This window comes from Stenella coeruleoalba (genome assembly GCF_951394435.1).
Source record: "Stenella coeruleoalba genome assembly, chromosome: X".
Taxonomy (NCBI): Eukaryota; Metazoa; Chordata; class Mammalia; order Artiodactyla; family Delphinidae; genus Stenella; species Stenella coeruleoalba.
The window spans coordinates 23,963,375-23,984,186 of record NC_137152.1 but is presented as its reverse complement, the minus strand read 5'-3'; the positions used below and the strand labels follow the sequence as shown (position 1 = coordinate 23,984,186).

General features: G+C 35.4%; 1 protein-coding gene across 12 annotated transcripts in view; it reads right to left on the bottom strand.

The window, feature by feature from the left end:
• Positions 1-20,812, bottom strand: part of DMD (dystrophin) — a 2,843,071-nt gene that overhangs the window by 2,083,222 nt on the left and 739,037 nt on the right. For 2 of the 12 annotated variants that reach the window (XM_079909741.1, XM_079909717.1), the window contains exon 1: positions 17,780-20,032. The exons of the other annotated variants lie outside the window; for them this stretch is intronic. In XM_079909741.1, coding sequence (XP_079765867.1) covers positions 17,780-17,810 — 31 coding nt within the window. In that variant the 5' untranslated portion in view covers positions 17,811-20,032. Of the gene's footprint in view, positions 1-17,779; positions 20,033-20,812 lie in introns of those variants that run through there. 12 annotated transcript variants of the gene reach the window in all.

The window sequence follows — 20,812 nt, the reverse complement described above, 5'->3', positions numbered from 1 at the left end:
CATGCAAAACTCAAATGCACTGTCTACCTGGGCTGTAGGCTGAATCAATAGCCTATGCCATTTTTGAGAACTCTGGGTGTATATGTGCATAATTCTATTTTCTGAAATTATCTGAGATTCCTTCTATACTATATTTCTAAAATATTAGATGTCATGATCCAATGGTTTAGGCCAAAAGAAATTTATGGGCAACTGATCACTCTTTCCATCACTTTTGGATATGAATGAATGAATCCAACACACATTTACTGAACTTCTTCCTAGTATATGATAATATTCTAAGATCTATGAGAACATAAGCACATATAAGACATGGCTTGCAATAGCCAGATGGAAGTAATCTAACAGTAGAGAAAATATAATTAATAAAATTATAATACCAATAATATAGACTCAGTTACCATATTTATCAAGTGGGAATGGTAATATACTCCTTCACCACAGTGTTTTTAGGAATTATATATAAGAAATGTTTTCATCATTATCATTCATTATAAAAGATAATGGATACATGCAAATTAATTGTTCAATGAACAACTTGATTTCTAGATGTCTTGGATTGGAACACAGCTCTCCTCTATTTCTCATTCATAGTCTGTATTTTCAATTTTCAGTTGTATTCCACATTTCTGTAGTGTAATCCCCAGCCAGAATAATGCCTATAAGCTTAATTTAGGTACACCATATTATTCAAGGCCTAGATTCTTTTCTGGTTGGGTAGCTCTTTACTTTTGGCATATGAAGATCAAAAATTGGACATACAATCTATTTTAGTTGAAGACTTAATACAATAGTAATGTATGCCTTCATTAAGAAAATTTAATCATAGAGCTATCATCATAAGTTATCATGAATAAATGAGCCTGTATCATGTCTTTTCCTTGGTTAAAGTTTTCCAAGTTAAAACAGGTTGTCGTGATGTCCCATAAAAACTTTCTTTTAATACAAATAATGTACTCAAAGACAAAATATGAAAGAAAAAGTTACTTTTCAATTTCATTTTAAAATCAGGTCAGAAGGCCCACTGCTTCAGCAAATCATTATTATCTCTCAAGCTAGTTTTTCCCATAAAATGCCTGGGTACACCTGATGTATGGATTTCTGTAATGCATGAATAGTATGTTAACATAATACATAAAATACAGTTCATAGTCACTTGTCAAGAAAATACTTATAAACATTATTTCTAGCACAAAAGCTTCCACCTAATAAGTATGAATAGGCTGTTAGATGGACTCAGTAGATGCTATTTTTGTTTTAGGAGACCCTTGAATTCCACGTTTGAGTCATTCACCAGACATTTCTCACCTTGAGTTTGGGCATACTTGTAACGGAACTCTTTGCTTGTGCACATAGCTACCTAGCGACTAACTTTCCCTTTATAAATTAGCTCCATTCCTGATTAAAACAGATGAAAGATTTCCAATCTTTGTGGCCAGCCCTCAGGGTGGAAAATGAGCTCAAGGAAGGCAGCTATCTGAAACTGAATACTCCCTGCAATGGACATTCCGTTCTAGTCCCTTCAGGGAAACTCCAACAATAGCTCAAACAGAAGCAAACACTTGTCTTTGAGATAGGCCAAGCCAACCATTCACTTCCTCAGCAATTTTTCCTCAGACACCCAGCCAGAGACTTAAAGCTCCTGTGCCCATATCAAAGAACTGCAGACACAGCATGTTTTGTTTTTTCTTAACATCTTTATTGGAGTATAATAACATCTTTATTGGAGTATAATTGCTTTACTATGTTGTGTTAGTTTCTGCTGTATATCAAAGTGAATCAGCTATATGTATACATAATTCCCCATAACCCCTCCCTCTTGCGTCTCCCTCCCACCCTCCCTAACCCACCCCTCTAGGTGGTCACAAAGCACCAAGCTGATCTCCCTGTGCGATGCGGCTGCTTCCCACTAGCTATCTATTTTACGTTTGGTAGTGTATATATGTCAATGCTACTCTCCCACTTCGTCCCAGCTTACCCTTCCCTCTCCCTGTGTCCCCAAGTCCATTCTCTACATCTGCGTCTTTATTCCTGTCCTGCCCCTAGGTTCGTCAGAACCGTTTGTTTTTTAGATTCCATATATATGTGTTAGCATATGGTATTTTTCTCTTCCTGACTTACTTCACTCTGAATGACAGACTCTTGGTCCATCCACCTCATTACAAATAACTCAATTTTGTTTCTTTTTATGGCTGAGCAATATTCCATTGTATATATGTGCCAGCATGTTTTTAATGTGTGAACAGAAGTGATTCTCAGAATTTCTACCCTTCCTGCATTTCTACAGCTTGGTATTAATTTGATATCACCAAAGATGTAGCCCCTCAAAGGAATCCCCACAAGCTGGGCTTCTTTTCTAACTCTGACACTTCTTTTGAGACTAAGAAAAAAAAAATTACAGAGATAAACCAAAAACACTTCCGATTGCATGAATGATCTAGATTTTGCAACAAACATTTTAGTCTGAGGTTTACAACTTTTACAATTCATTGAGCACTCAGGAAAAAATAATGTACTAAGGATTATCCTATTCTGTTTCATTAGTTATCATATTGTGTATGGGAATATAATAATACATGCCAGTATTCACTGTTAAACATAAACCTTTTTCAGGCTGGATGCCTGAGTTTCAAACACATGATGATTTGATGACTAAATAACAGTCAGACAAATGATGTGGTATTTAATCTTTCACTTATGTGTCGCCAAACAATTAGGCACAAGGAACCCATAGATAAGAGGCACAAACCTTCCTCTCAAGGAGCAAGGAATTATATCAGAGACAGCCTGACTTTGAAAAAGAGGATATAATTACTTGCATCGAATTATCTCCAGTGAATTTTCACTAAGAACATAGAACAGGGGTACTATATTCTGACCTAGGGTAGTCAGGAACACTTTTGAACAAGGTGCTATAAGCAAGCACTAAAACAATGAATAGAGATTTTTAGTGGGCAATATGTGGTGATAGCATTTTTTGAGACCATTCCAGGAAGTGGCAACAACTCATAGGTATGAAATTACATAACTTATTTGTGGAACCACAATTTTGTGGCTAAAGAGAAGTGTGCATGGTGAGGAACAGCAGATAAAGAGTTGAGAAATGTGAGCACGTACTACACTATGAAGGGTCCTGTGCGCTGGAGGCTTGAATTTCACCCTGTAGCTAGAGGATTCTCTAAAGGATGTTAAGCTAGAGGCATAAGATCTTCTGTGAAACATGACTGGGAAGCAATCAGAAGGACAGATTTGTTTAAGATCAGATTAAAGCAAGGAGATCCTATACATATACATAAACACACACACATACACACACAGAGACTGTCTTTTGATCTATGTATCTGTTTATACAGTTTGTTATATCTTTGGAAATTATATATAAATGAGTGATTCATTAATATTAATAGCTATAATAATACAAAGTAAAAAAATTATTCCCCACACCTTTGCCACTCACTGAGCAGTTTCATATATCCCATCTTTAATACCAACAAGATGTAAATTTGTGAAGTATTATTATTCCTAGTTTATTACTGAGGACAATCAGTATTAGACATGCTCAGCTCAGTGCCAGGCACTGTATAAATAAATAATAAGTATTGGCTTGGCCATGCTTACTGTGCTTGGTAGGTAGAGTCAGGCTGAAAACGCAAGTAGTCTTAGGCCTTGTCCTGTTTCTACGTCCATGGACCAGCCTAACTTTTGAAATGCCAGTCCTTTCCATACAGGCATTTTGGTCATAAACAACGTGAAGCACAATACCTCACAAGGTAGGACATTTAGAACAAGGCTTAAATCACAATGACATTTTGTTCAATAAGTGATGTATGTTCCTGTATAATAGAAATGGATTGCATTCTAGTGAGTTAGCATTAAACCATCCTTTGCCTGTACCCTGAGTGGTGGATTTATTAATTTGTAACTTATTTGTTGATTAGGTCTGGTGATGACACACTGGCCTTTAAGACACTGAGGCCTTGTTAAAGGTTTAACACTATATTTAAAAAATTTATTTTGCAGTAAGTATAGATTCATAGGAATTTGAAACAAAACATGCAGGGATATCTTATGCAACCTTTAAGCTACTTCCTCCAATGTTGACGCCTTAGGTAACTGTAGTACAATGTCAAAACTGGGAGTTAATTGGTATAATCCACAGAATTTATTCAAATTTTACTAGCTACACATGCACTCATTTGTAACCCTCTGTGTATGTGTGTGTGCGTGTGTGCGTGCGTGTGTGTGTGTGTGTAGTTCTATGCAGTTTTACCAAGTATAGCTTTGTATAACAAACACCACAATCAAGACGCAGGCTGCCTTGTGGCACCCCTAAAATAGAACACCCCCCATTCCTAACCTGTGGCAACCAATACTCTGTTCTTGATCTTTATAATTCTGTTATTCAATAATGTGATATAAAAGGAATAACAAAGTATGTAACCTTTTGATCTTTTTTCACTCAGTGTGGTGCCCCCGAGATCCGTCATACAGAATATCAATTGTTCATTTCTTTTTATTGCTAAATAGTATTTCACGATATGGATGCACCGCAGTTTCTTCTACATACACCCACTGATGGACACTGGGTTCTGTCCAATTTCTGGCTACTGACAAGAAAGATGGTATGAACATCCATACACAGGGTTTTGTGTGAACCTAAGTTTCCATTTTCTGGTAGAAATGTCCAAGAGTGGAATTGCTGGGTTGTATGGTAATTGTATGTTTAGTTTTAGAAGAAACTGTCAGACTGTTTTCTAGAATGGCTGTACCATTTTACATTCCCATCAGCATTGTTTCAGAGGCCCAGTTTCTCTGCATCCTTGTCTGCTGTAGTGTTGTCAGTTAAAAAAAAATATTTGTAATAAAAATTTTATATATTTGAGCTGTGCAACATGATTTGATATGCACAGTGAAATGATCACTACAGTCAAATTAATTAACATACCATCGTCTCACATAGTTACCCATTGTGATGGCAGCACATGAGATCTATTAACACACTTCCAGCATTCAGTACAGTATTATTAACAATAGTCACCATGCTGTACATTAGATCTCTAGAGTTATTCATGCTATGTACTGCAACTTTGTACCCTTTAACCAACATCTCCACATTCTCCCCAGCTCCCCACCCCTGGTAACCACCCTTCTACTCTCTGCTTCTACTCATTCAACTTTCTGAGATTGCACTTATGACTGACATAATACAGGTTTTTTTTCCTTCTGTGTTTGGCTGCAAATTGGTTTTCCCTTATAAACTGGGAATGTTGTTATTAACAATATATTTTTATACAGTGTAATTTATTTTTCATTGCAAAAGTCTTTTTGCCCTTTCTCTGAGGGATTGTTTTCAATTTGCCTTTAAGTCCTCCCCACCTTGTACACCTCAGGACAAATCACTTAGTAGTCAATGTCTCTTCTCTAGAACATCTTAAAATGAAATTACTACTTCGTCTTTATACTCAAATACATGTCTCAAGCTCTTAGGTTAAAAAGAAAATGGATCTCTTCTTCAAGAGATAGACTAGCAAAGTAAGAGCAAAAAGTAAATATCTTATTTTCCCAGAATATCCACAGATAGCAATTTGGAAGAGGGAAAGGAGAGAACAAATATAAGAGACAAAAGAAAAGGACTAGACTAGTGTAGAATCAAGGAAGAACATCTTAGGTATGAAGGAGGCAGTTAATGTTGACAAGTGCCACTGAGAGTTTACAAAGACAGATGAAGGAAAGAAAATATACATGAGTTGAAAACAGTTAAAAACAAAATGATACCAAGAACCAAAAGACTCTAGAGTAAAATGGAGTATGGGGAATTTAAGAAGGAAATGAAACCCAGTGACAAAATCCTTATCTTCAATACTTATTTATACACATTAAGTTTCAACAAGAATTAAAGTGCTTTCATTGTCATTTCAAATTTTCATAAACTGCAATAAAATTATCATTATTATAACATGTTCTTATATGTGAATGGCTATAATAATAGTGTGCAATAAAACTTTAAACACCAATTCACTTATTCAAAAATATTCATGTGCCTGGTTCTGGAAAAACAATGGTGAGCAAAGACAACTGTTGTGGCTGGGTTCATGGAACTTACCACATAGTCTGATTGATAAGCATTAGTTAGTCACATATATACACATAGGGAATTGCAACATTGCTATGTGTTATGGAGGGATGTTACATGGTAGGGAAATTTTATCTACTCAGGGAATTTTGATGGCTACTCAGAGGAAGTGGCTGGTAAGGGAAACTGATATTATCTAGGTGAAAAAGAGAGGGAACAGAAAGAAAAGCATGTGCAAAAGCCCTGTGGCAGAAAGAAGCAAGGCCTATTCAAGGAACAGAAAGAAAACCAGAAAGGTGGTATGGCAGGGGGGAAGCATTACAGGAGATGAAAACAGTATCTAGATCTTGTTTTATTTTCTTTTGCTTTCCTTGTAGCCAACAGAACTTGCTAAAGTCATTATGCGGGTGCTGATATTATCAAACTTAGCTGACTGGATGAATTTTAGAGAATAGATTAGAGGGCATGGGGAAGAGGTGAAACAAAGAAACCAGAAAGGAAAGTGCTGCTGTATTCCTAGTGAGAGGGGGCAGCTTGGGCTAGGGTATGGGAGAGGAAATGAAGAGAAGTGGATCAAAAAATTTTAGGAGATAAAACGCACAGTATTAGACATAAGTGGGCAAGAGAGAGAAAAGTTTCAAGGATGAAATGGGTTTCTAGCTTGTGGAAACTGCATGGATACGTAGCATCATTCACTGATAAAGGGAACAATGAGAAAAGCTCAGGTTTTGTGGGGTGAATGGAAAGTTCCCTTTGGGGCACTTAGAGTGGAGGTGGCTTTGTCACCTACAAATGGAGATGCCAATCAGGCAATTGAAATTATAGTTCTGGGTGAATGGAAAGTTCCCTTTGGGGCACTTAGTGTAGAGGTGGCTTTGTCACATACAAATGGAGATGCCAATCAGGCAATTGAAATTACAGTTCTGGAATTCATTGGAGAAATCTGAGCTAGAGGTATAACTTGGTTGGTTTTCTGCACATAAGTGTTAATAAAGCCACAGGCATGGGTGCAATGACAATGAAAGGGATTACAGAGTCAGAAGACAAACTTGCTAGGACTGACCTCTGAAGAATTCTACTGTTTAAAGGTTCAGTAGAGAGAATGAGCCCACAAAGTAGACTGAAAGAAATGGGAACCAACGCAGGAGAGTGCAATGCACAGATCTCAAGGGAAGACAACATTTTTAAGAAGGGAGAAAATGGTCAATAGTGACCACTGCTTCAAGTTCAAGAAAGAAGAGAACAAATTTTTCTCAATTGGTTTTAGTGACATGACATTCTTTACTTCACTTGAACTAAGTCAGGTAAAGTTTGAATAGGAAAAAACTGAAAGTATAACATTTTAAGGAAAAAAAATATCTCAATATCTAGTTCAACTGATGGATATAAAAAGTAGAAAGATAATACCTTGTTTTATTTTTGTATTGGTATCATACTACTCTGATAGTATGATAATTCCATTTATAATACCATTTTCTTAAAAAATTACCCAAAAAATTGCTAATATAGTTACCACTAATGTTTAATATTAAAATTAAATGATGAATAGCCCCTTAAGGAATAAAATAACAAACTATAGCTGTCTATTATAGTTGGGAAGCAAAATATGGATATAACAAATTGTTTTCCCACTTTTCCCCAACTGTGCTGTAGTTTTCTTTATATTTTCCAAGTGGAAGAGTTGATTTCAGTTTAGTTTTAATAATATTTACTGACTATATATATATATATATATATATATATATATATATATATATATATTAGTAAAGCCAAATTATTTCTGCTCACAGTACTGAATCTTATTCATGTGGGCCCAGTCCTTAGTGTTTTGTTCATCTAGCACAGTGGCCTGTGTACAAGTGAAATAAAATCAGAAAGACATCTAGTGAGATTCTTCTGAGGAACTTGCTGTAGATGGAACACCCTGCAGATCAAGGGTGACATTAGTTCTATTCTTTGATCTTTCGAGTTCACACTGTCTAAAGACTGAGGTAGGAATAAAACAGTAAAACAGTGACCTATTGTGGACATCACCATAGATAGCCCCCTGAGAAGGTCTAGAGGATGGATATGAGGTTTTTCAGGACATCTTAGTTTTTATCTAAGAAATTGTAATATGCCAGGTCTTTGAGGGCACACAAGTTTTATGAGTTTTTTTAATGAACATTCTCAATGGAACATATTTAGTTCTTGTTAGAAGACAGCATGATTCTTTCCATTTTACGTTTTGTTGTATCACCTCTAGAGCTCTGACAGATCCTCTTCATCAAAATCTGAGAGGCTGTGGCAGTTAACTGGTTAAGAACCCTGAATCCTCCGCCACCATTCAAATCCTGATGCCAGTATGTACAGGCTGAGCTACTGTAGGCAAATTACTTAAGCTCCCTATACCTCAGTATCCTCATCTGTTAAATATGGATGATTCTATCCCCTACCTCCCAGAACTGTAATGAGAATTAGCTGAGATACATGTAATATACTCAGAGAAACGCTTGATACTTGGTATAGCATTGATGAATGCTAAATGTTATCTCTGAAGACTAGGTGAACCAGAAATATTGCTATGCACATACAAGGGACTATCAGTAGCTATTTATGTAGGATATATCAATGCCTTGTTGATTCTTGTTGATGAATAATTGCTCCTTCTGCCATACTTTAAGGCCTATTTATAAAGCTGGATTCTTCAATGAAACTTTCATAATCACATAATCTATAAGTAATCATTTATGGCTGATTTGTACCATGGTTTATAACTCTCTTGACATATTACAGTAGTGGTATTTATGTGTGTGTGTGTGTGTCTATTTTTTTCTGACTTACAGAGTTGTAATTTCATAAAAGGCAGAGAGAACATTGCAGTTGTTCAACTGTTTATTTACAAGCTAGTAAAAACCTAATGGTAAAAAAGCTGCTTGATATCATATTAATATTCTATCTAGTCTTACTTCCCCAAAAGCTAACTGGTAAGTACATTATACTCATCCGTGACTAAATTTCAATTACTCAAGTACCTTCTTTTTCTTCAGTACAATTCTAGTTTTATTTAAACTGAATTGTCAATGCTTTCCAAGTATTTTTACCATTTTTCCAGATTTAAGAATAATCAATTTTACTAATGGTTCTCAAGAAATTTTAGACGTTTCTCCAATAAACATCTATATTAACTAAAATAGCATTAAATAAAGTGCAAACTTACCTTGTCATATCTAGGCACTTCTGTATTCTCTGAAGGATGATTTTTCATATTGCTTAACAACTCTGACTGAGCAATTGAAATTCAGACTATGATAAATGTTTTACACTGAAGGTTCATTTCATTATACAGCAGTCAGTTGAAATGGGGTTTCCAAAGAAGGTATTTTTAGGAAGCGCAGAGTACAGGAAAAAGCTGAATACATTGTACAATTTAAATATTTATTGAAGCTTTTCTACTAAGGCAACATTTTGGTGATATCTCATAGAAATACCAATGCGGCAGAGACAATTTGGGGTAAATAGATGGTAGAGATTGTGGAAACCAAGACACCTGGTACTGCGAGTTCCTCATTCATAAAGTCATTAAACTGAAGATGGAATGGGACACTCCTCATTACAGAAATATTATTTTCCTTAGGATTTCATCATTCTTTCTAGATGCCTCTTCTATGATTTTCTGAACTGTTCTTGTCTTCCTTATTGAATTCCTGGCCTCCTTCTCTTCACCCTCTATATGATCTTTCTACCTAGTCTCATCCACTCTCTATGGCTCACACTTTAAGTCCCCAATAATGACTTCATTTGTAGGCTTCACATCCCCAGATCCACAGCACCCACGCTCTGCATAAAAAAACTTATTACTTATCCCCAATCTTTCCCATTATTACAGCGCTCTTCAAGTCTTCTCCTTATAAATGGCACCATTATCCACCCAATTCTACATGCCACGGAGGGCACCACATCCAATTCAATACTAATTTCTATTGACCCTATCTCCTAAGTAAATCTTAAATCAATCCACTTCTTTCAACTCCACTGTCACCATTCTAGTCAACATCACTTTATTTTGCCCCTGGAGAAGCTACCAACCAGATTCATAGCTTCAGACTGATAGCTCTTCATCTATTCTTTTTTTTAAATACATTTATTTATTTATTTTTGGCTGCGTCGGGTCTTCTTTGCTGCGCGCCGGCTTTCTCTAGTTGCAGCGAGCAGAGGCTACTCTTCATTGCAGTACACAGGCTTCTCATTGTAGTGGCTTCTCTTGTTGTGGAGCACGGGCTCTAGAGCACAGGCTCAGTAGTTGTGGCACATGGGCTTAGTTGCTCCACGGCATGTGGGATCTTCGCGGACCAGGGGTAGAACTCGTGTCCCCTGCATTGGCAGGTAGATTCTTAACCACTGTGCCACCAGGGAAACCCTTTTTCATCTACTCTTAACACCTCCTAATTGTTTCTTCACAAAACACAGTAATATTCTTTAAAAAAAAAAAACCCACAAACATGGTCATATCACTGCCCTACCTGAAACCTTTAAAAGGCTGACCACTGATCTTACTATACAGAAAAAATTATTCTCATGAGGTCTCAGGCTCTGAACAATTGGACCCCAGCCCACTGTTGCAGCTGCATGCTCCAAACTTTGCCTCACTTACGACACTCTAGGAAAACTGACCTTCTTTTAGTTCTTTCTTCATACCAACTTATACCTTCACATATGTTTTTCCCTCTGAATGTCACATTTTCCCTCTTTTTCCCTTGGACAACTATCGCCCAACCTCATTCTTCTTTGTCATACTTTGAAGGTCATTTTCTTAGGAGTCCTTCCCCCAATTTCTAATACTGGTCTAGGTCTCACTGTCATACATTCTTCTAACAATGTGTGCTTTATTCTGTAGCCCTTATCCCAAATGAAGTTTAAATAGTGTGTATAAATACCATGTGTAAAATAGCTAGTGGGAACATGCTATAAAGCACAGGAAGCTCAGCTAGGTGTTCTGTGATGACCTAGATGGGTGGGATGAGCAGGGGGTTGGGAGGGAGGTCCAAGAGGGAGGGGATATATGCATACGTGTAGCTGATTCACTTCATTGTACAGCAGAAACTAACACAACATTGTAAAGCAATTATACTCCAATTAAAAAAAAAACCCGGAATGGGAAATAAATAAAGTGTGTGTGTGTGTGTGTGTGTATTCTCTCCTAAATTCTAATCTCAATGAGTTCACTTATTTAGAACATTATCTCCAGAGAGCATGGCACAATACCTAGCACAAGTAGGCACTCAATATATACTAGTTACACGACTAAATAAATGAATAACAATGAACGAATAATTGTTCCTTCTTTAAACAGTGGTCACCGAAACCCACACAATATAAACTTTACGTAGTCACTTCCTTTGATACTTTTACTTCTGGATTTATTTAGAGAGCCAATCTATTTCCAGACATTTAAAGTAAAACACTGCAAAGTCCATAGGCTTGAGCGAAGTAAACTCTGTGATAACACTTGGTGCTCTCTGACATAGTCCATTAGAGACGGGGTATGTACACCTAATCCAGAGGAACCCTTTAGCTCTTCAGCAGCTGTGCATATGGCTTCTGACCTGCCCTTCAGGCTCTACTAAATCAGGATTCCCCAGCTGTCTGAGCTTCCAGTAAGCTCTTTCAGTTAACCACCTACATGCCAACACTGCTTACATCCGGTTACACTCTTTAGCGTCTAATTTTCCTTTTTCCTCCCTAGTTATTTTCCAATACATCAGAGCCACTGGGATTCACCACTTTCATACATAATTTTATCCGTTCCTCAACTATTTTGATAACATTTTGTCTGCTTAGTCAGCAATCTATTTCTAATACTGTCCTCGTGAGCATCAATATAAAAAGGAATTACTCAACTTGCCTTTGATGAAAATACTTGAGCAGTTCTGACTCTGTGATTTTTCTCCTTTTTTATTTCTTTAGCTTGACCTCACACAGTTTCCAAGGCTAAAATCTGCACTAATAACAGTGTGCTGACTCCTGTGCCCTTTAAGTCAGCACTTAGCTCAGGCTAAGGTACTATTGCTGCTGTAATCTGATAAAGGAGCAGACAAGTTGTGTGCAAATAAAGATGGGTGCCAAGAATGAGCAAAAAGCCACTGATGTTTATGCCCTTTTATAGTCCTGATTCCATGACAGTCTTAGCCAAAGGCAGAGTGGGAGGAGGGAGAGCAATTTAAAACAAAAAAAGCAAAAGCCAAGAAGAGGGTGAAAACATTGAAAGGGTAATCCCTTTATTTGCCCATAATTGGGTAAAATGAGACATTGTGATGCTAGTTGTGCTTAATTAATACTGGTGCTTTTTCAACATCAATTATTTCAAAAGGTTGGAGATAAAGTACATCTAAAAGTTGAAGATAAACTGGCAAAAGCCTATATGTTATTTTGGCATATATAAACTCCTCATTGTTGTAATGCCCATGGATGGGCTGAGTATTTATTAAGTATAAACTAAGAGCTTGACAATTCAAACATTTTTTTAAAGTTTCTTTAAAATTCTATTAACCCTGTTTAAAATCCATTCAGCTACCTACATTCTGACTTTATTACGTGAATAAGCATGGGCTTTCACATAGTTCCCTTTAATATTCCTCCTATTCATGAAAACAAGCCAGTTTTCTACTAAAAATAAATAATAAAATGAAATAAAGAAAAATAGAGGCAAAGTGCTTCCTCAGATTATTTTACTTGAACAGTAACATAATAAGACTAAATATTTTAAACTAGCCTTAGATATATTTCAGCTTTCAAAATTAATGTATAGAAAATCATTTTCCCGACATTTAAAATTTATGGAAAATCAGTTGCTTAAAATTATATGGAATCAAAATACTGACTTAACAGTTCTGGAAGATTCATTTATGCACACCAAAAACAACAACAGCATCAACAGTTCACCAGCATAGTATCAAAATGACAGTTCCCTTCCAGCTAAAGGATAATTGTCGACTCTCCCCACCTTCCATTAGTGAAGAATGGGGTGAATAATGACAAACCAAAAGTGAGGCACTGAGGTAGAAGGTAAAAGATAATAAGGAGACTGAGAAGAAATTGATTTCCAAACTCAATCCGGATTGCTAGGAACACTTGTTTTCGCCGGGCTTAGTATCATTAAACATATTGTACTATGCAAAGTCACCTCTCTAGGGACTGCAGGGCCCCAGAAAATTGCTCTGCATCTTCTTTCACCTACTGAAATTCTGAGGTCTTCTGAGTGAATATCAGAACGTAAAGACTGAGCACAGAGCTGGATGGAAATTTTTCCTTAAAATGGTAGCCTAAGTGGAAGACTCCAGCTCTGAGAGAAGGAATACTGCCCTTTGCTTTTGTTAATAGGCATGTGGGGGACGTCTTTTTAAGCGTGAATGAGCAGGGCCATTCCCCTTCTTCATCCTCATCTGCCTGATGCTTATCAGAATTGTGGCTGAGACATTTAAGATTCCCTTAAAACACTGGAGCCAAGGTTTTTTGTTCTGTGGTTTCCTGGCCATATTCAGGGCAGTAATCTTGAATGGGGAAAGAAAAAGGCCATGTCCCTCGGAGTTAAAGCATTTCAGAATCTCTGGAGGAACCATCTGGTTTAAAAAGGCACTTGCGAAATTCTAATATGCTATAATACATGGGAAAACAAGCTCTTGATACTCAAGTTTCAGGAAAAAACAAACCAAATCACTTTAGCTGCTAATCTTCAAACTATTGTTTGCATATGAGTGATTCACAAAATGCAGGGTTACTCTCCCCTTCAAGAGAGGATATCAGAATCTCTGACAGACGTTTTCACTCACAATATTAACTACAGGGAGTCTGACATTTTACAAACATAAAGATGTTAAGCACAATTCTACATGTGACACAAGTAGACAAACCCCTTCCAAACTGGCAAAATAATAAGGTATACTATAGCACTGCCAACCTAACTTTCATATCTGTGTTAAAATTAAACTTCAGAACTCCAAATACATTATGAATATTACTGTCAAGATTGTAGAGCGTGAAACTCCAAGGAAGTTTAACGAATAGATGTTTTTAAATGAGGAAAAAATGAAGAGCACAGGTGTTTACTTATTTGCACGTTTGAGTTTTGAAGATCAGTCTGCTGCATGGACCATACTCCCGAAAGACAAATATTTTCATGAAATTATGCTATGGTACTTGGTTGCATTTAATTAAAAAAAGGTCTTCTCGTTTCCCATACTGCAGCCCATGACCTTCCCAACAAAACGTTCCTATATGAACCAACTGCCTTGATAACAGAACACAAATCTCCTAGGACTATAGCAGGACTTTGTGAGAAAGAAAACTGTTGCCTCCCTCTGAATTCAATCACAACCTGAATGTACTGCATAAAAATAAACCAAGGTCATCATTATTCCATTTCATTCTGATTTGGCTTGCCTTCAAGTTACATACCCTGTATATCTGAAATAACTGCACCGCCTCCATTAACTGACTTTGACATCACTTTAATCATTGTATCTTTTCAGAATGAAAGGCAGAAATGTCAAATTCCTACCATTATAAATTCTTCTAACTCTCTAATCTGCATTAAATAAAAGCTTGTCTTGGAGAAATAATATATGCTTTAAAGAAATATAACTAGTATCAATTTTATTTTAAAATGTAAGTGAGAAAAGATTCACCCACAACGAATCTCTTCATACAGAGGTGATTTCCCACGAAACTTTTAAAGCTTAAGTCTTGAAGCCCTTCACTTATATTGGCTCCTTGCAAGTCCTACCTAATTTTGTATTCTTAATTCTGTATTACTTTTCCTAAAAGAGTCCCCTTCCTTCATTTTTTCAACCTCAGGCCCCATAAAACCTAGGTCTACTTCTTCCCTCATGGTTTGTTATGTTCTGTAATTACTCTTATTTGTCAGTTTATTTTAAAATGATGTGTATTTAAAATAGAAAATAAACCACATAAACAGAAACTTTGGATGACTGAATCACTTTGCTGTATACCTGAAGCTAACACAGTATTGTAAATTGTACTTCAAAAAAAGGTTTAAAAAAAGAAAATTATCTTTAAAGAAAAGTTAATTTCCAATTAATTTTCAAGGTCTCCCTTAGGTAACTTAGTACCTAAGTTAAACCTGTGATTTAAATATGTACGTGTGTTTATATAAAAATACACAGTCACACCAAAATATTATGTTTCTTGTATATGCAATGCAAGAAAGAATGGTGTAATGAAAAATATGATGAATCATTTTTAATAAGTTAGGGAAATATTACAGCAGAAGGTGGAAGGGGAAAGAAAGTTTGGGAAATCACTTTCTTTTAGTTTTGTGGTAAAGCCATGATGAAAGATAATAGAATTAAAAAGAACACCTGACTTTTCCAGAGAACAAAGATTTTAATCTCTTTTATTAAACCACACAAGTGGTTAAGAGCTTTACAATTTGTTTCACACGCAGCAAAGGCCTTGGACTACAAAGATTTCAAACGAATACTTTAGGACTAAAGAGGAAGTTGTATTAATATCTCCGTCCAAATTATGAATTTACATTTCAGTAATGTCTAGCTGGAGTAGTGTCAAGCAACACCTCTCTTCCTTAAATAACAGAAATTTGCACAGAACACTTCGTAGTCTTTTTTTTTTTAAGTTTAGAGTAACTATTACATGATATTGTTTATTGTATTTTTCATACTGCTATGCCACGTAAGAGACACAGAAAGATTCTTATTAAATTAACAAGTATATTATCTATTTAGATCAGCAATCTCTTTTTCATAGTTAAGATGCCCTTAAAAGACTGCAAATGTAATTCTAAAAGATTATTTTATTAGACTTCAAGATAATTTGCATTATTTAAAAAATTCTAAGGAAATGTATAATTTGCAATCAATTATTTGAATGATTCTTTGCAACGCAATATTTAAGTAGTTCTAAAAGTAAACAATACTTAGGTTAATACAGTGATGTTCCCTATTAATTGGTGACTATTTTGGTTAAAACAGAACCAAGTGTACTCTTTTAGGTTCTTCAAACTAAGGCAATTTAAAAAATTGTATTCAAATGTCAATACATTCAAAGAGTATTATGTTGTCAACTAATAAAAGTTAATGTATAATATAACCTTGTGAATATCTTCATTTTCTCTTAACAAACTCATTGTCATGTAGCCTAAGTATTACCTGATCGTTTCAAAATGTATTATAATAAAGTTCTACAGGGATTGTCCAAGAAGGTTAGCTGTCTTCAGATTCTGATTAAGAATTTAAAAAGTCATTTGAATATCTATGACAAAGCAGACAGTATGTTTGCCTTGCTTCATTCCAAAATTAAATCTCTGCCATTCTTCCTAAATTGCTCTACACACTGGTTTATGGTTTTAATTTTGTAGCTATATCGATTAAGTGAGCAATATGTGTGTATTGCAAAGAACAAACGTGCTATTGTATTTTTGTAATATTAGTAAATGGGATGTTTTTTTCAATCAGAAAGCAATTCTGATACTCACCAAAGAAATTTATAAAATAAAGAAATTATATAAAAATGTTTTACTACAAAATCTGGTAGCATCTTTTGTGAATCAATAAGTGCACAAGGTTAATTTCTTTTCCACAGTTTTTTCTCAAAGGCAAAACTTCTGTTGTGACTCTTTTCCAGAAGTTTTGAATAGCTACTTATTTAGAGAGATCTATTTTTTCCATTCTTTTTTTTTTTTTTTTACTTTTTTCATTCTTAATTATAGGCATTGCCCTCATATCTATTTCAGAATGACTATAATCCACAAATCAAAGGCAGGAAAAAAAAAGATAATCTCTTTCATCCATCTCTTTGGGAGACACTGTACCCCTCATATATTATTTTTATATATTATTTTTACTGTTGTACCACAGTCAATTTTTACATTTTTCATTAGTCATCCTGACTTCCTTAAAATAAACAACATAGGCAGAGCTTATATAAAAAGCCAAACTAAAAAGTTTTACTGAAAAACTAGGTCATCATAGACATGAAACAACACCTTGACTTTACTGCAAAATATGATTATAAGCCCCTCATGTTTTTCTGTTGTTTTCTCAATAAAAGTATCTGGTCATTTGCCAGCAGAGATCATCTCATTATTTGAAATAATTTTCATGACCCGCTACAGAAAAGAACATGCCAAATACTAAACGCAATATGAGAAAGGAACTTTTAAATTAAATATTTATCAATACTTTTCTCAACCTCCATTTATCCATCACAATTCATTTTGTTCTTTATTTTCCCCCACAATATGCCAGATAAAATTTTTCTAACCTTGAGGCATCCACATATCATTTCCATAGAGCAATTAGTTCACTGAGAATATGTGTCAGGTCACTATCCCACATGTAACTGTTACTAATACAGAAATATCAAATAATCATGATAATAACTTAGATACACAAACTATTTCACAGCAATTTAAATGGTTTGTCACAGATACTCCAAGCCAGGTATGCATATTATATTACTCTAGTACTTTCTTAAATAAGAAAGATGTGTTTGATTATATTTTCTATTGAAAAGTTTTCCCAATGAGAAACATGTACACCTGCACATACATTATGTGTACAGTGTATATAACATTTATGCTTACTCACAATCCACTATAATCAGTTTAAATTAATCTGCCTAATCAGTGAGTTTGTCACAAACTAAAAGTTATGCCATGGTAAAAAATATTTTTAGTTACTTTGTACTTACAACAGTCCTCTACTTCTTCCCACCAAAGCATTTGGAAAAAAGAAAAGTATATATGAAGGCAGCGATAAAAATCTTGGTAAATTTTCTCCCAACTTTATTGCTTCAGTAGGTTTAGGAATGATGAGAAACCAATCAACTTCAGCAGCCTTTAAAAAATAAGACTTCAGGTTTTCCTATTCGTTTTCTCTGATGCTAATTGCCTCCAAGATCTGAGTCCTGTAAGGGGAAAGTGACTGATCCCAACACTGAGTGAGTCAACACAGTAACTGATGCCAGGATTCTGTAGAGGCCCCTGGATATTTCGAATTCCAGGACCTGCGCAGAAGCAAGAGACTCGCCTTTTCTCTCAAGTTGGTTTCCCATAATAGGACTGCCCATGGCCACTACATATAAGGTTGTGCTTCCAGCATGGCAAGTCCTGTGAATTCAAATGTTGTTCAACTATGTTCTCATTAATATCCAAACCAGAATAGCACAGAGGACATAGTACTTTCTCTCAAGCTTCTAAACATAAAAACTCTTCAGTAAACAACTGTAACAAGACTTTCTGAAACTTCTATGCACATTTCTAAAATAACAGAGCAGAAAATCCTGATCTAGAATAGCCTTTTAAATGCCTTTCTTTTTTTTCACCTTTCAACAACACTAAAAACTTCACTCCACTGAACAAAAATAAATGCCCAGAATAATCTATGCATTTGTTATGTATCCACCGTCTACCAAACTTAATTTCTACCCTGGGGATCCAATCAAAAGTTATGTATTGATGATGCCAACAGCCTGACTAAGAGAAGCAAGAGCAGAATGAAGCAGCTGAGCTCTAAAGGCAGAATGTGTATAGTTCTCATGGGACAAGGTTCCTGCTAAAATAAAGAGCACTTTTAGAATGGAATAAAGAAATCCTCCTGAAGTGCTAAATTTCTGTTGTAGCTTATGATTACTAACAAATTACTCTTTCTTCAACTTTTTTTGGTGAGAATTATTAACAAATTACTCTTTCTTCAACTTTTTTGGTGAGAATTATTAAAACACCATCCTCTTAGACACTGAGTTAATGATCAATTATGTAATGGTTCTCAAAAGTTTTCTGTATTAAATGAACACAGTTGTAACACGTTGTTCAGCATGTTTGTAAACTCTTCTTTGCCAAGAGAAGGCTTCTTTATCTCCTTTCTTATTTTTACTTTTAATGCAACAGGTGAGCCCGATATTTATAGGAAATACTGGTAACACATTTTAGAAAGATATTCCTTTTGCAATTACAATGATCTCTGGTAAAATTATTTGCTTGAGTGTTTTTACAGTACCATTTGTTAAAGTGACAGACTCATTTTTCTATGTCAAGCGTTCAATTGCTTGGCACAGAAATAAACTGTAGATAAAACTAGGAAGAAAAACCTGACATATGGGAGTCAGATGATGATGTTTACTTTAATAGTGAAGTATACATTCTATATTTTGGAATACATCATAATATTACCATTCCCCCCAACAAAATCCATATGAAATAAAACACAAGCCCTGATTTTAATTTTGGGTAATTATATTTAAATTACTATCATCCAAAACAGATTTAAAATGTTCTCTATAGGTCACCTCATCTCCTTAATGTGGTTATCTAAATATGCATATAACCAACAATTTTATAAAACATAATAATAAAAGTGTTTTAGGAGTGACATGGATCTAAGTCTGCATGTTAGCATCAGTGTCCTGCGCAATGGACTGCAATAATGCCCAGAGTATAAGTTCCTTTACACCTGTACCATGAATTCCCTGTAGATATAAACCCGTGTTTTGTCCAAGGCACATGTACAGTTTATCAGTGATTTGTAAAGTGTAATCTATGAAGCAGCAGCAGCAGCATATGGGAACATTTTAGAAATGTGAGCACACATGAAACCTGAAAAACAAGAAACTTTGGGAGTAGGACTCAGGACTCTGTGTTTTACAGGTGATCTAATGCATGGCCAATTTTGAAAAACCCTGAAGTGTATGTTTCCAAAAACAATTGTGGCTCCAAATATACCAAAAACTTGTCTTGGTTAATATCTAAAGCACCAAATATCGAAGGACCTGAATGCCCTTAGGTACATCTTAATTGTCTTTCAGCCTTAGTCAATAATCAGAATTTGTTGGGCACCTGTGATGAATTCTACATTAACGCAGAATACTTATAGTTCTCTTAAGGTTTTTATAATCTAGGTGGAAAGATAAGCTAACTGGAAAAAGTGAAAGGTACATAAAATTTGGCCCAAAGTGAACACTAGTTCAGGCCACACCACTACTTTCCTGTGGTCACTTCTGTCTCTCATTTAGTCCCCACAATAACTACAATGGATAGGTTTTAGGAGTGTCATTATAAAAATGACTGGCCAAGGAACTTGCTCAAGTTCCCATTGTTAATAATTGGCTGAGCAGGATTTTTTTTTTATTTTGAACTAATTATAGATTCACAAAAACTTTCAAAGATAGTATAGAGGGGTTCCATAAACTCTTCACTCATTTTCCCCCAACAGTTACATTTAAGATAACTATAACACAATATCTAACCCAGGAAACTGATACTGGTACACTGTATATATTTCTGTCATTTCATCATGGGTGTAGATTTGTGTAAACACAACCTCAATCACAATGCAAAGCCGTTCTATCACCACAGAAATCTTCCTTCCTTTAGTCACACCAAACACCCTCTTCCACCAGCCTGGCACCCACTAATTTGTTCTCTATCACTATAATTTTGTCATTTCAAGAATGTTATGTGGCCTTCTGAGATTAGCTTTTTTCACTTAGCATAGTGTCCTAGAGATCCATTCAAGTTGTTATCTGCATCAATAACCTGTTTACTTTTATTGCTGAGTAGTATTCCATCTCATGTGTTTAGGCATTCATTTCTATAGGACATTTTGGTTATTTCCAGTTTTTGGTTACTACAAAGAAAGCTGCCAAACAATCACGTATATTTTTTTCATTTATCTGGATTAATGCCCAGGAGTAAAGCTGCTGGATCATATGGTAAATACATATTTA